This window comes from Myxine glutinosa, chromosome 7, assembly GCF_964187855.1.
Source record: "Myxine glutinosa chromosome 7, kmMyxGlut1.1, whole genome shotgun sequence".
Lineage (NCBI taxonomy): Eukaryota > Metazoa > Chordata > Myxini > Myxiniformes > Myxinidae > Myxine > Myxine glutinosa.
The window spans coordinates 6,638,113-6,653,238 of record NC_136267.1 but is presented as its reverse complement, the minus strand read 5'-3'; the positions used below and the strand labels follow the sequence as shown (position 1 = coordinate 6,653,238).

The 15,126-nt window shown below is 46.7% G+C and overlaps 1 protein-coding gene across 1 annotated transcript in view; it reads right to left on the bottom strand.

The window, feature by feature from the left end:
* The window catches only part of MTX2 (metaxin 2), a 66,322-nt gene extending 51,748 nt beyond the window's left edge, over window positions 1-14,574 (bottom strand). The window contains exon 1 of the mRNA XM_078781266.1: window positions 14,216-14,574. Coding sequence (XP_078637392.1) covers window positions 14,216-14,252 — 37 coding nt within the window. The 5' untranslated portion in view covers window positions 14,253-14,574. The remainder of the gene's footprint in view (window positions 1-14,215) is intronic.
* Window positions 14,575-15,126: the final 552 nt, after the last annotated feature.

Genomic DNA, 15,126 nt, shown 5'->3' with positions numbered 1-15,126 from the left:
AAACACCTCACCACCACTTAATTCAAAACACTTCACCACCACATAATTTAAAACACCTCACCACCAACTAATTCAAACACCTCACCACCACATAATTAAAAACACCTCACCACCAAGTAATTCAAAACACCTCACCACCACGTAATTCAAAACACCTCACCACCACATGATTTAAAAACACCTCACCACCTCATGATTCAAAACCACCACCACATTGTTAAAACACTTCACAACCACGGAAACAAAAGTTTGAGGGAGTAGTTCAGTGACAACACAGACACTGCCCAGGTCTGTAGATATACAGATAAATAAAATGACTGTACCCAAGTTGCTGTTTTGTCATGGTTTACTTTACACCAATCATAATTCAAACAATTATTTTGCACAAATATATTTGTAATATACGTGATATTACATTTTATAAACAATTGAAGTTGAAAAAAAAAATACCCTTAGGACATACACACGGGAGAGATATGTGCATACCAGAAGTTTGGTAAGCTTTCACAAACGTTTGAAGGAGCAGTTCAGTGACAAGACAACACAACACAACACAGGACAGACACTGCACAGATATATATATATTGTTACCGATTTGGGAACACCCCCCCCCCCCCCTTCACTTGTAAATATCCCCCTTTGTAATATTATCCCCTTTTATTAATTATTAAATATCGCACCCTAGGCCATCGCAACACACAGCCAATCTTAGAATCATCTTGCTAATTATTTCCTATTCTATGTTTAATTAAGGCTCTGTATCCACTAGATTGACACCACGTTGCATTACCAAATAAGGTTAGCTCCCCTTCAATAACGCCATACCCCAGCAAACTCCCTATCTCTCTGCAAACAGCTCAACAGGCGTGGGGTGTGCGCCCTCTCACTGGCCTTGGTGCTCTGCATTGGACAAGAAGGCGGGGTTGCCGAGAAGAGGCGTGGCCATGGCTCGCCACAAGGGCGGAGCTGTTCAGCTCCGTTACCAAATAAGGCAACAAACAGAGCATGTGGGCGGGACCCAAACGGCCGAGGGCGTGTCACGACCCTGCTTCATATATGCGTTCGAGGTTCGCGCATGAGGAGATGGGAAGAGAGAAGGCTTGAGACCAGCAGAGGTGATGAGTGCACAGCACAAGAGGGTTGCCTGACGCGAGAGATCGTGCCTTGCCTGAGAGGAAATCCCATCATTACTGAGAGAGCGAGAGGGTCGTGGCGTCGACGCAACCACGTTGGTTCCAGCGGTTGTCGTGTTCGCTTTAAACCACGACACGAGGTCGGAACGGAACCTCGACGGCTGAACGAGCCGAACCGGCCGCCTTTGCCAGCTGAACGGACCTTCTCCTGCCATTCATGTCATCATCCCCGTGTGAGTCTGTCTTTGTTCTGTCCTGGGTATAAGTAAGACTGTATAGATAAGGCTGCCCTGTGTTCTTTTTACATCCTCCTACCTTTGTACAGCCTTGATCTTTCTTTTCCTCTGGTGTTTGTTATAATAAATGTGTGCTCTTTCTCCAAGCTTTGGTTTCGTCTTCCTCCAGTTGCTTTAGTCTTTTATTTCCATTGGTCTACGTGGCACGATTAAAACCGCTATAATCGGGTTAGTAATTGTTAACGGCCTGGGTCGTGACTCGCTTCGCTCGGCGTGTCCATTACCGTCGCGACTCGGGCGGGGCTGTCTCCTCGCTGGTTGGGAAGTCACGGTAAGCAGGTATTCGGGGGGTCTTTTTTTTGGGTCTCTGGCCCGATTACCCTGGTCGTGGCTGACCACCAGTGACGTCACAGACCCCCAGGATCGGCGACGGCCAGTATAACGGACATGGGGTTAACCCCCCTTGCTAACGGGAGAGCCGTCGTCCCAGATCTGTAACAATATATATATATATACAATATATATTATATATATTGTTGTGGATCCGGGGGTCGGCGCTCCCCTTACCAAGGGGGGGTTAATCGTGGCGAAACCCGGCGGGCAGCGTGGTTGGTATTGTCGCGGTATTGTCGGCGCGAGCGGACCGACTCTCTTACTCAACTTCGTGTCTGCAGACCGGCTCTCACTCAACTTCTTGTCTGCAGACCGGCTCCCTCACTCTCTCTGTAAGTAGACCCACGCGAGCGCTTATATCACGCGCTCGCGTATCAAGCCGCGCACTTTTAGGACACACCCACCGGTAAGCTCGCCTCGGCCCTGATTGGTCGCGAGGGCTCACCGAACCCGCCCTTAACCGGGCTACGCCTCGCTCCGATAACTCCTCCCCCTTTTTCTCCACTCTGACCGCATGGTTAATGGCGTTTGAGCCAGGCAGCGAACGCTGCTGGCAAGCAAGGGAACACAATTTGGAGGGAGGCAAGCCGCAAAATGAACAGGATTGAACAAGGGGCCTAGGTTATTTGATTAATGCAACGCAGAGTCAAACTATTGGAAACAGAGCCTTGACTAAAACACATACTAATGAAATAACTGAAGGGTTCCTATGGTGTCCTACATGTTGCAATATGGACTAACTAGGGTGCGACCTTTGACCTTTGGAAGATGGGGATATTTACAGGGAATTATTTACAAGGCGTATTATTTTACAAAATGAAGGTTCTAAAAACCGCAACACAGCACCCTCCCTTTCTCCAGGCCTATCCCGGGCCGTTTCACAAGGGATATCTTTTACCATTATATGTGACACTTAGGTGTGGTTACCCTCTACTTTTAACCTCACCCTGAGTGCGACATGTTTAAAACTAGATATGTCCCGCCTGCTGCGTTGCATTCTACCTAACTGACTCACGCCCACAGAATAACCGAATTCGGAATTAATTTTCAAACTAAACATTTACGGTGGGGAGCATTATTTACAAAGACTAGTACTACTATTTGGATTATTTACACTAAAACCCAGGACCTGTCTTTTGGGAGACAAAAAGCAGATGGTTTAAAAAGAGGAAAGGTCATGCACTGCACTGCACTGATACACCATACCATAAGCACCAATCAACAAAATGCACCAAAAGCACCATAAAGCACCAATAAGCACCATGACACAAAAAATGCACCAAGCATGAAAATGCACAGTCAACACATTTTAAAATAATAAATGAGGTGTCTGATGTCTTCTCCGCTGGGCCGCTGGTTCTGGTTGCCTTGATCTTGTCACTTGCTGCCGATTTAATAATAAAAGGGCACAAACCGCGTCCACTTTTTTTAAATTACGGCCAGCAGGGGCCAACTAAGGTGGTCCACCTGCTTGCATAGGTGCCACTTAAACACAGTGGTCCGCAACCAAGATGCTGCTGGCAGCAATGACCAGTCCCCAGCAGAGGTGCCAGGCCCCAAAACGTGGGGTCCATATGTGGTGCTATGCCACAGAACGTGTGGTCCATACGGTGCATCAGTGCAGGCCGGAAGCAGCGGAGGTGCGGGCACACAACTGCGGACACCTGCGCACTCCCCCCGGGCCCAAAAGAAACAAGTCCATACGTGGGGGAAGGAGGACAAGCAAAGCAGCGGGGCAAGATCGCAAGGGTGCACATTAATACAAGGCAATGCAAGGTGAGGGTCGTCCCTAACGTACGCCCTAAACCCCCCCCCCCCCCCACCCCCTGTCACCTAACCTACCCTTGCCACTACCCCGTATTTACACACAACTTCCAAATTCGTCTCTACATCCTGTCTTCCCGATATCTCTCCTAATACCAAATTCGTCATCAATCCCAATTTCTCATCACTCCCACCTAAACCAAATTTATCATCAATCCCTCCTAAGGAGGAAGAGATGGAATACAAACAATGTCACCCCCACGTCGTGATGCGTCTCACATTCCCAAACATTTGCAAAATCGGTGTGGAGTACTGTCACCTCAGGTGAGTGGATGCGGATGGTGCGAAGAGATTCTCAATCCTAAACTACCTTCTAAATGACATTAACACACTTTACACTACCCGGGGTCTTTCCCTGCAAAACCATTGGCCATCTTTACTCTATGTGGTTCTAAGAACCGAAATCCCATTGAACATACTGTGGCGCTCACCAATTTGGGGTCTCACTCCCCCGATTCTACTCCCTGTGCCCTCGCACAATTTCAGGGCTGGGTCGTGTGGCTCTCCCAGCAGGTCCGCTCACCTGCACACCTCCGCCACTGTAGTTGCCTTCCGAGCTTACCTGCTCCTCACCCTAACCTACCTGGGGAAGGCCCTCCCTGGCACTTACCCCCTCGGTGCCCTCTCTGGCACTGGGCTACCCGGGTCCGTCCTCCGGATCCTCGGGCCCCATTGAACACTAACACAACTCTACCTGGCTCCCAGAGCCTACCTGCGGCCTCACCCGGCCGACAGACTAACAGTGGCGGAGTGCCCATTTAATCTTTCCTACTAACAGGCCACATGCCCAGCCATTCCATTTCACTTGCGCACCAATCCAAGCAGTATTCTGCTACTCTCACACCACAGATGTCAATATCCACCAAATTTACCTACTCCCTCTACCTAACTTTAAGCTACCCTCCCCAGGTGTTCGTGAAGGGGGTCCATCCTTCCCCCATCCACTTCCTTCGCACCATACACTCCACTCCACGTATTCCACACTCCTCACTCCACACCATTCATTCCATACTCCATATACTCCAGACCACCTATTCCATCCAACCATTCTCCCTTGCCACCATGCAAGTCAATCACCCAATGCACAATCACACCTTTCACAATACTCTGCTCGTGCACTTTCTACACACACACACACACAGCATTCACGAGCATTGCCTCTCAATTCCTCATTTCATCCAAAACCTAAAGCTCAAACACACACATACAGCATCATCTAAACTAACTACTGCCCTTCTAAGACTCGTGCTTCCCAGTCTTCCCTTATACTAAGCACTCCCTCGTCGTTATCAACCATCTAACCTATTATACGTCCCCACTACAGGTATCAATGTCACTACTTAAATCTACAGTTACCTATGGTCATTTCTAGATTCCTATACATTAACCTAACCCTCCGGGCTAGTTTGCACAGCCACCCCATAAACTATAGCTCATGTGCCCCCAAGATGAGTAATGTGAATGGTAAAACTACCATCCATCACTACATCATATACCATTTGCCATCATCACTATCGCCATCACAGTCCACTACACTTGAGCCTCTCGGTGTGTCATTACATCATCAAAGCTCGGCTTCGCAAAGCCGAGCAATGAATTCGGGTGGTTTGGTCTCCTGCAGGTTGGGTCCGTCCGGCATTCGGATTCAGGGGAGGAGGTTTACTCGGGCCAAGGTTCAAGGCACCATCCTTACGCAGGGACTTGCGCTCCTAAGCGCGATGGCCCAGCCTTGCCCAGCCGGAGCACCGCCACCACAAGGGGACGATGCTCCGACCCCTTCTCCTGCCCCTCGAACCGGGCCGCCCGCTTTGCCTGGCAAAGCGTGGAATCGACCGTGCAGGGCAGAGCCCGGCCCGAATCGTGCACGGCGCTCCGAGCAGGAGCGACGCAACATACGATCCCGGCGGCCGGCTCCCGCAGCACACAACGAACACCACGCACCGAGAGCTCACGTCGGCTATACGTCGGCCTAACCGCTGCCCCAGTCAACGTCGATGCTCGCCTCGCATGCTCACACCACGCGTTCCGTTCTACACTCATACATCTCATACACTCCGTCAATTCCACCACCGCACTCTCTGTTACACACCACTCGCTGTTCGCACACTCCATAACACACCTCTCTCACGCACCGTCTTGCGCACTCTCTCCCGGTACGTACTCCGTAACCACCACGGGCGTGCACTCTTCCGTTACATCCCCTGTAACACTCCCCATCACGCGCTCCACAACCAACTCAGGTGTGCATTCTCGCACACGCTCCACAACCATTCCAGGTGTGCATTCTTTCTCACTCGCCACAATCAACTCACTCTCCGTGTCACAATCACTCCTACTTCCACACTCTGTGTCGCTCTCACTCTCTGTGTCGCTCTCACTCTCTGTGTCGCATTCATCACACATACACTCCGAAGTGCGTTCGCTCTCGCACTCGGTATCACACTCTCGCTCCGGCGCCATTCGTACACGCGCGCCATTGCCATTCATAACGAGCACCACGGACCTTTTACGAGCGCCCGGGTGACATCTCGATCCCAAGCGCGCGAAAATTATTTTCGCGCCAAACACTCTCCCCCCAAAATCTTTTTGCACCATAAATATTTCCCTATTGATTCTTGTCTTTTTTGCAATTGTTGTTTTCATGTATTGTTATGCATTATGTTTGCCACTCTGTCAAAGCGCCTTTGGGCTTCTGGAAAAGCGCTATACAAAATAAATGAATTATTATTATTATTATTATATACAGCCCGCCTCAACTTGGCGCTTCTTCTTCCTCGCTCCAACACCTGCAAACTTTCATTGGGGTTAAGCACGGCATCACGATGCGAATACAGACTTTGCGTGCATTCCATCTTTTCCTCCCGCGAGTGGTTTTCTAAGTCCGTCTCTTCCGCCCCAATTTCCACTATTATTAATTCATTTTCTTTTTCCGCCGGTGCATATGAATTTGCACTGTCCAATTCGGCGGCCGTTGGGTTTTTCACACCCCGAGTCGCGATTTCCATCCCGGTCCACCCGGCTGTGCCTTGCTCCAACTCGCTTCTCCTGCGCTCCTCTAGCCGCGTTACCTTGTCGCGTACCCGTGTGCTTTTCCCGTTCGACATGCGATCAATGTCCTCCCTAAAAAATTTTTAGGCGGTCGCCTATTTGCTCCCCCATTTTTTTCATTTCCTTCTTAAATAGAGCCATGACTAACTGCATTTCTTCAACACTCATTTGCACAACGGGGTTGGCCCCCGCCGCCACGTGTGATGTGCCGCCATTTTGCGCGCCTGCAACCCCCACTACTACACCCTCTTCAACCTCCTCTTCCATCTCTCCCAATTGTTCCCTGGGGTCCTGGGTTAATTCTAACCCTTCTTCTATCTCCCCCACCGGCATCCGATCGCCTTGACTATCCATGGCACGACGATAATTTGGATGTTAAATAAAAATTTTGGCCGCTCAAAATTTTGACCAAATTTTATTCCAAATTTACAACATTTGGTTTGGGTCCAAATCCCACTCCCAGACACCAATTGTTGCGGATCCGAGGGTCGGTGCTCCCCTTACCAAGGGGGGGGGGGGGGTTAATCCCCTTGTCTTTTACACTGGCCGATCCCCCAGCCCTGGAAATTATACGCTCCTTTGCGGTCGAGATTGGCCAGGGTGATTGGTCAAGATGGATTCCCAAATACCTGCGTGCCAATCTCTCCGCAAAGCAGTGAGATAATTTCCGCTCAAACCACGGACAGATGGAAATTGCCGAGCGGTTTAGCAATCCGCGACTCGAGCCGTTAGCAAAAAGACTAACCCGATTCTGAGCAGTTCTAATCGTGCCACCGGTACTCAATTGAGGAAATCACGGAAGCGATCGAATGAGAGGAAATCAAAAGGTAAGGAAGAACAAATATGATTTATTACTACACTGATAAAAGAGGAAACGAAAGAAGGGAATGTACAAGGGAGAAGAGCAAAAGGACACAGGGCAAGCTTATACAGTCTTAATTAACACGCCCAGGACAATACAGACAGACTTACACGGGAGGGTAGTGGTAGGAGGAGAAGGTCCAGGCAGATGGCAGGGGAGGAAGGTCCGGGCAGATGGTTCAGGCGTTGAGGTCCGGCTCCAGGTTCACGCTCCACTCCGGTTCACGCTTCACCTCGGTCCACGCTTCACCTCGGTCCACGCTCCACTCCGGTTCACACTCCTGTTCCGCGGCGAAACCCGGCGGGCAGCGCGGTTGGTATTGTCGCGGTATTGTCGGCGCGAGCGGACCGACTCTCTCACTCAACTTCTTGTCTGCAGACTGGCTCCCTCACTCTCTCTGTAAGTAGTCCCACGCGAGCACTTTTATCACGCGCTCGTGTATCAGGCCGCGGGCTTTTAGGACACACCCACCGGTAAGCTCGCCTCGGCCCTGGTTGGTTGCGAGGGCTCACCGACCCCGCCCTTAACAGGGCTACGTCTCGCTCCGATAACTCCTCCCCCTTTTTCTCCGCTCTGACCGCATAGTTAATGGCGTTTGAGCCAGGCAGCGAACGCTGCTGGCAAGCAAGGGAACACAATTTGGAGGGAGGCAAGCCGCGAAATGAACAGGATTGAACAAGGGGCCTGGGTTATTTGATTAATGCAATGCAGAGTCAAACTATTGGAAACAGAGCCTTGACTAAAACACATACTAATGAAATAACTGAAGGGTTCCTATGGTGTCCTACGTGTTGCAATATGGACTAACTAGGGTGCGACCTTTGACCTTTGGAAGATGGGGATATTTACAGGGAATTATTTACAAGGCTTATTATTTTACAAAGTGAAGGTTCTAAAAACCGCAACAATATATATATATATATATTGTTACGGTTCGCGGTTAAGGATGTTGTTTGCCGAGCGAAGGCATCGCGACCTAACAGTTTTCCCCGATTCACCCGATTCACCCAGACATTGGCCGTATCGCGCCACAGCTATTCAATATGGAAACCTCTAAAGCGACCGAATGTAAAGAGGAAGAAGAAGAAGCCGTGCGGAGGAATAACAGGTTTTATTAATTATTTTCACAAGCCAAAGCAAAGAGAGCAGTTGGTTATATACAGAAAATGGAAGGAGCAGGCACACAGTGAAATCTTTAGCTTACCTATACAAGCTTAATTAATAAACCCCACGACAACGTTAAAGACAGACGGACGATCACACTTACACGGGGAAATGCAGGCAGGAATGAATGGCTTGGAGATGGGTGGCTTTTAGAGGCAAGGAAGGTTCAGCGGGTACTGGGCACGGTCGGGCCTGAAGGCACCGCCGTCAAGAAGCCGAGCTTTGGTCCCAAACTGCGCGGGCGAAGTTCCTTTCTCTGTTCTACTGCCTCGTGCGCTCCTTGCGTTGCCCCGGTCCGCTTTTCCTGCAGCGCGGCACGTCTCACGGCGGCTCGGTCACACCTGCTCGTCTCCAGCGCATCTCCTGGACCCATCTCCGTCAAAGCTCATCTCGTATCTCTTTGGGAGCGTCCCGCGGCGGGTTATATAGGCCCCGCCCTTCACCCTTTTCGAACCTTCCCCAAACGTTCTCTCTCCGCCCTCTCAAGCCAAACCCCTTGTTCTGGGTTGGATGAGCGGGGCCGACTTACTCCTCCCCTCTATGACGAGGTGGAGACCCGCCTTTCTTCTTTGGCGTTACCTCGTGCGTAATGGAGTCAAATGCAGCAAAGTGGACGGCAGATGGAAATGCAGCAAAGTGCCTAAAGAGGAAATTGCAGCAAAGTGGCGAACCTGGCACTTGGAAGCTGCCATGGGGCGTCAGAGGGCCTACTCTTATTTCATTCGGTGCAATGAAGAATCAAACTAGTGGGAAACACATCCTTAGCCGACACAGAGAATAAGGGACTAACTATTTAAAAGGATATATCGTGTCCTGTGTGTAGGTTTATGGAATCAACTAAGAGGACGAGCTGCGACCATTCTTTACATTACGAGGGTCAGTTACACACAACAAAACCATACTTTTCACATTCGTTACACTTTCTCAAAATTGTTACACTTCTCCAATCCGTTACACTTCTCCAATCCGTTACACTTCTCCAATCCGTTACACTTCTCCAATCCGTTACACTTCTCCAATCCGTTACACTTCTCCAATCCGTTACACTTCTCCAATCCGTTACACTTCTCCAATCCGTTACACTTCTCCAATCCGTTACACTTCTCCAATCCGTTACACTTCTCCAATCCGTTACACTTCTCCAATCCGTTACACTTCTCCAATCCGTTACACTTCTCCAATCCGTTACACTTCTCCAATCCGTTACACTTCTCCAATCCGTTACACTTCTCCAATCCGTTACACTTCTCCAATCCGTTACACTTCTCCAATCCGTTACACTTCTCCAATCCGTTACACTTCTCCAATCCGTTACACTTCTCCAATCCGTTACACTTCTCCAATCCGTTACACTTCTCCAATCCGTTACACTTCTCCAATCCGTTACACTTCTCCAATCCGTTACACTTCTCCAATCCGTTACACTTCTCCAATCCGTTACACTTCTCCAATCCGTTACACTTCTCCAATCCGTTACACTTCTCCAATCCGTTACACTTCTCCAATCCGTTACACTTCTCCAATCCGTTACACTTCTCCAATCCGTTACACTTCTCCAATCCGTTACACTTCTCCAATCCGTTACACTTCTCCAATCCGTTACACTTCTCCAATCCGTTACACTTCTCCAATCCGTTACACTTCTCCAATCCGTTACACTTCTCCAATCCGTTACACTTCTCCAATCCGTTACACTTCTCCAATCCGTTACACTTCTCCAATCCGTTACACTTCTCCAATCCGTTACACTTCTCCAATCCGTTACACTTCTCCAATCCGTTACACTTCTCAAATCCGTTACACTTCTCCAATCCGTTACACTTCTCAAATCCGTTACACTTCTCAAATCCGTTACAATATATATATATATATATATATATATATATATATATATATATATATATATATATATACACACACACACACACACACACACACACACACACACACACACACACACACACACACACACACACACACACACACACACACACACACACACACATATATATATATATATATATATATATATATATATATATATATATACATATATATACAGACTTGGCATTTAATATGGAATTTGTTTTTTTTTCTTGACTTGGGTTTACTTTCTGAAATCAGTATATCAATCTGGTGAGTTTCTTTTACCCTTCGGTGATGTCTTTGTTGAAAGAACCATGTCACTGATCGTCTTTCGCAGCAAGAAGTCAATAACATGATTATATCACAGGTGGCATGACAAAATGTAAGGACAGGTACATTTGACGATTGGCATCACAATCGGGTATATAAGGGTTGTTGCGTTCTGTATTAGTGGAAAACAACTGCTGCACGTCTACAAAAGTTATTGCCGCTTCCTCTGGAGATGGTCCGTCAACTTGACAATGCTGTTTGTCATTGAGTGGTGGCTTTACGAAATTCTGGAATGAAACAGCGTGTTATTGCTCGGCAGTATGGCATCACTCAAGGTCAGGTGTCAAAAATCCTGAAACGAAATGCTCAGAGGGGTGTCCCTACTCCAATACCGAGGCTAGGACGTCCACGCAGAACCACAAGGAGAGATGATTGCCAGCTGCACCGGTTAGTCTGCAATGGCCGTACCAAGTCAGCTAATCGGCTTAGGGCTGAGTGGCAGCAACTGACAAATGTGCCTGTATCCAGAAGGCTAGTCAACCAACGACTGGTTCATGCAGGCTATCGTGCCAGGCATCCCCTGAGAAAGCCACGCCTGACCAGACAACACAGCCAGCGCCGATTGCAGTGGGCCAGAGAGCACCGTCAATGGCAGCCAGGACACTGGAATCACGTCACCTTCAGTGACGAGTCTAGATTTCTGGTCTATCGTCAAGATGGCCGCATACGAGTGTGCAGACTAGTGCATGAAGCCCACAACGAAGATTGTATAGTGCCAAGAGTCCAAGCTGGAGGTGGTGGGATGACCGTTTGGGCTGCTTTTCATGCAGGGGGCAAAACTGACCTGGTTGTTCTGAATGGAAACCTGAACCAGTTCAAGTACAGTGTCATTCTGGAAGAAACATTGCTTCCATTTGCTCATGCAGCCTTTCGAGGAAACTTTGTCTTCCAAGATGACAATGCACGGCCTCATCGTGCTTGCATGATCCAACACTTTCTTGCTGACCGTGGTGTAGAGCATGTGGAGTTGGCCTGCCATGTCCCCGGATATGAATCCGATAGAGAACTTGTGGGCAGAATTAATGCGTCAAATCGACAACTTGGACCAGCAGCCTACCTCTGTGCATGAATTGCAGCAGGCTATTGTCACTGCATGGCAAGCGATTCCTGTCCAAACCTTGGCAAATCTTGTGAACAGCATGCCTCGGCGTGTACGTGCTCTCCTGAATGCTCGTGGGGGTTACACGAAGTACTGAACTGTAATTTTACTGTCCGTAATCCCAGTCATAATTTAGCTTTTGTTTTTGTTGAAACAAAATTTGGCTAATGTGCAAAATAAAGAGATACTTCTGGAAAACGTACAGAAGTTTAACACAGTACTGTCCATGAATTGAGTTTGATATCAGTTTACATCACTTTCAAGGATCAATTTATTTGCTTTGAAATGTCAAATGTGGTTTTTGTTTCTTTTAAAGGTCACATTAACAAAATCTAGAATAATTTCAACATAATTCCAATGAACTTTTGGTTCTAAGTTATCTTGAAAAGTAAGTTCACCCCCACAAAAAAAAAATTCCATATTAAATGCGAAGTCTGTGTGTGTATATATATATATATACACACATGTACATACACACACATATATATATATATATATATCTATCTATAATTCCAGTAATCTCTGTACGTTTGTACGTTTGTACGTTTGTACGTCTGTACGTTTGTTTGTCTGTGACCGCTGTTTCTCGACAACCACGGGTCCGATATACTTTTAACTTGCCAGGTATATTGCTGGGGACCCGAGGATGTGCCTTTTCAAGGTTTCATATTAATCGGACAATTACTTACCGAGCTATGTCCAAAAAACGATTCAACCAATCAGAGAGCAGCGAACGATCGCGTGTGCCGAACGTGGAGGACACACTCTGCCTCGGATGGCACATTTGAGAGCGTATTCATTTATTTCACGTTTGCAAACTATGTTGGCGTTAAACTATGTTTTAAAACTAATAAAACCGAATTTGCGATTCATTCGCTTTCCTGCGCGTTTGTGCACGCGATGGCGATTTCTTTACCAAACTCCGGAAGCCGTTCGCTTTGGACCAAACCATTGCATGTAAATAGAGGGGGGGGATTGTCACCGTACTCGCAAGCCGTTCGCTTTGGACCAAACCATTTCATGTAAATAGAGGGGGGGGATATAATTTTAGATATAGATATAGTACGGGCAATGCCCTAGTCTATCTATAATTCCAGTAATCTCTGTACGTCTGTACGTTTGTACGTTTGTTTGTCTGTGACCGCTGTTTCTCGACAACCACGGGTCCGATATACTTTTAACTTGCCAGGTATATTGCTGGGGACCCGAGGATGTGCCTTTTCAAGGTTTCATATTAATCGGACAATTACTTACCGAGCTATGTCCAAAAAACGATTCAACCAATCAGAGAGCAGCGAACGATCGCGTGTGCCGAACGTGGAGGACACACTCTGCCTCGGATGGCACATTTGACAGCGTATTCATTTATTTCACGTTTGCAAACTATGTTGGCGTTAAACTATGTTTTAAAACTAATAAAACCGAATTTGCGATTCATTCGCTTTCCTGCGCGTTTGTGCACGCGATGGCGATTTCTTTACCAAACTCCGGAAGCCGTTCGCTTTGGACCAAACCATTGCATGTAAATAGAGGGGGGGGATTGTCACCGTACTCGCAAGCCGTTCGCTTTGGACCAAACCATTTCATGTAAATAGAGGGGGGGGATATAATTTTAGATATAGATATAGTACGGGCAATGCCCTAGTATATATAATGACATATATGAGCACATATGATATATATATATATATCTATATATATATATATATATATATATATATATATATATATATATATATATATATATACAGTATATATATATATATATATATATATACAGTATATATATATATATATATACATATATATATATATATATATATATATATATATATATATATATATATATATATATATATATATATATATATATATATTATGAGCACCCTTAGATTTACAAGGAACACAGGAGGCCATGAGTCCCATGAAATCCTCCACAGTAGTTAAAGTCCTTGTACGACACAAACAGGGTTCGAACCACCTTCCTCTCAGAGCGGACGCTCGAATATGCCACCACCACCACCGAGTTAGGTTTTAGGAAAATCTGACATTTTAAACACAAAACGAAACAATAATAATGTTAATACAATGATGAACACTTCACGCTCTTCCGACGATGTCATGGGCATTAGAGAGCTCTCCATCATCATCCAATCCAACCCTTCAGTTTAACCTTCACCTCAGCAATTCCCACTTCAAATCCACAAAGCGACCCCTTATTACTCATATTCATAATCATAATGATAATGGCCTCACTCACCTGCCATTTGGCTCGCCAGGCTCTCCACAGACAACATGTCGACTTGTGTTCTTTAATAAGCGTTACAATATAGCGTGTTATTGAATGCAGTCTTGCCTAACACGGCAAAGCACGATAACATTCATGTGAAGATCACTTCAACGAGCCACGAGCCTCCAAAAACGGACGTTCCAACGTAACTACTTTACTTCAAATTAGTATTAACGTTTTCAAATGAAAACAAAAATCTACCATAATTGCTCATAAAATACCGAATAAAAACAATGTAAAACCAGCACAGAATATTTAAATTAATAAACTTCGATTCAAACCAGAAATATTGATGCTAAGTATACCATCATGGACATAATATACCGCGCAATTATATGTCGAACTATTACCAAATAATTAATAAACATATCGCCCCCGACTTAAACGCTAGGGAAAAGAAGTGAGATAGAGATATGAATTAATACGGAGCCTCTTACATTTGCATGCAATAAAACATTGAATTAAATCAACTTGAAAAGTTCCTAAACAACACAAAAATCTGTAATCTCTCTGCTCATACACCGCCTGGGTACGCCCTCTGCCCATCTCATCGTATTTTCCTTTCTTCTTCTTTAATATATCAACTTGACTAAGCGAAGCGTCGTTTTCGGGAGTGAGGTTGTGCCACTGATCTAATTCCCTCTGTATATTAAGTTAGAGTAAGTTAGAGTATGAATTTGTAATTTGTTCAGGGTGCCGGTGATAGTTCGCCGACTCTTCGCGAATAACACCGAGTGGAGATCTTTAACGTCCACCAACTATTGCGAGTACATGGGTTTTATATGGATTAAAGGGTCGGGGTGAGGCCCAACGGTACCAATCTCCTGCCCTGCCTCGACCATAATACTGTGGGCACTTCTCGTTACCCTGCGCTCGCGAAG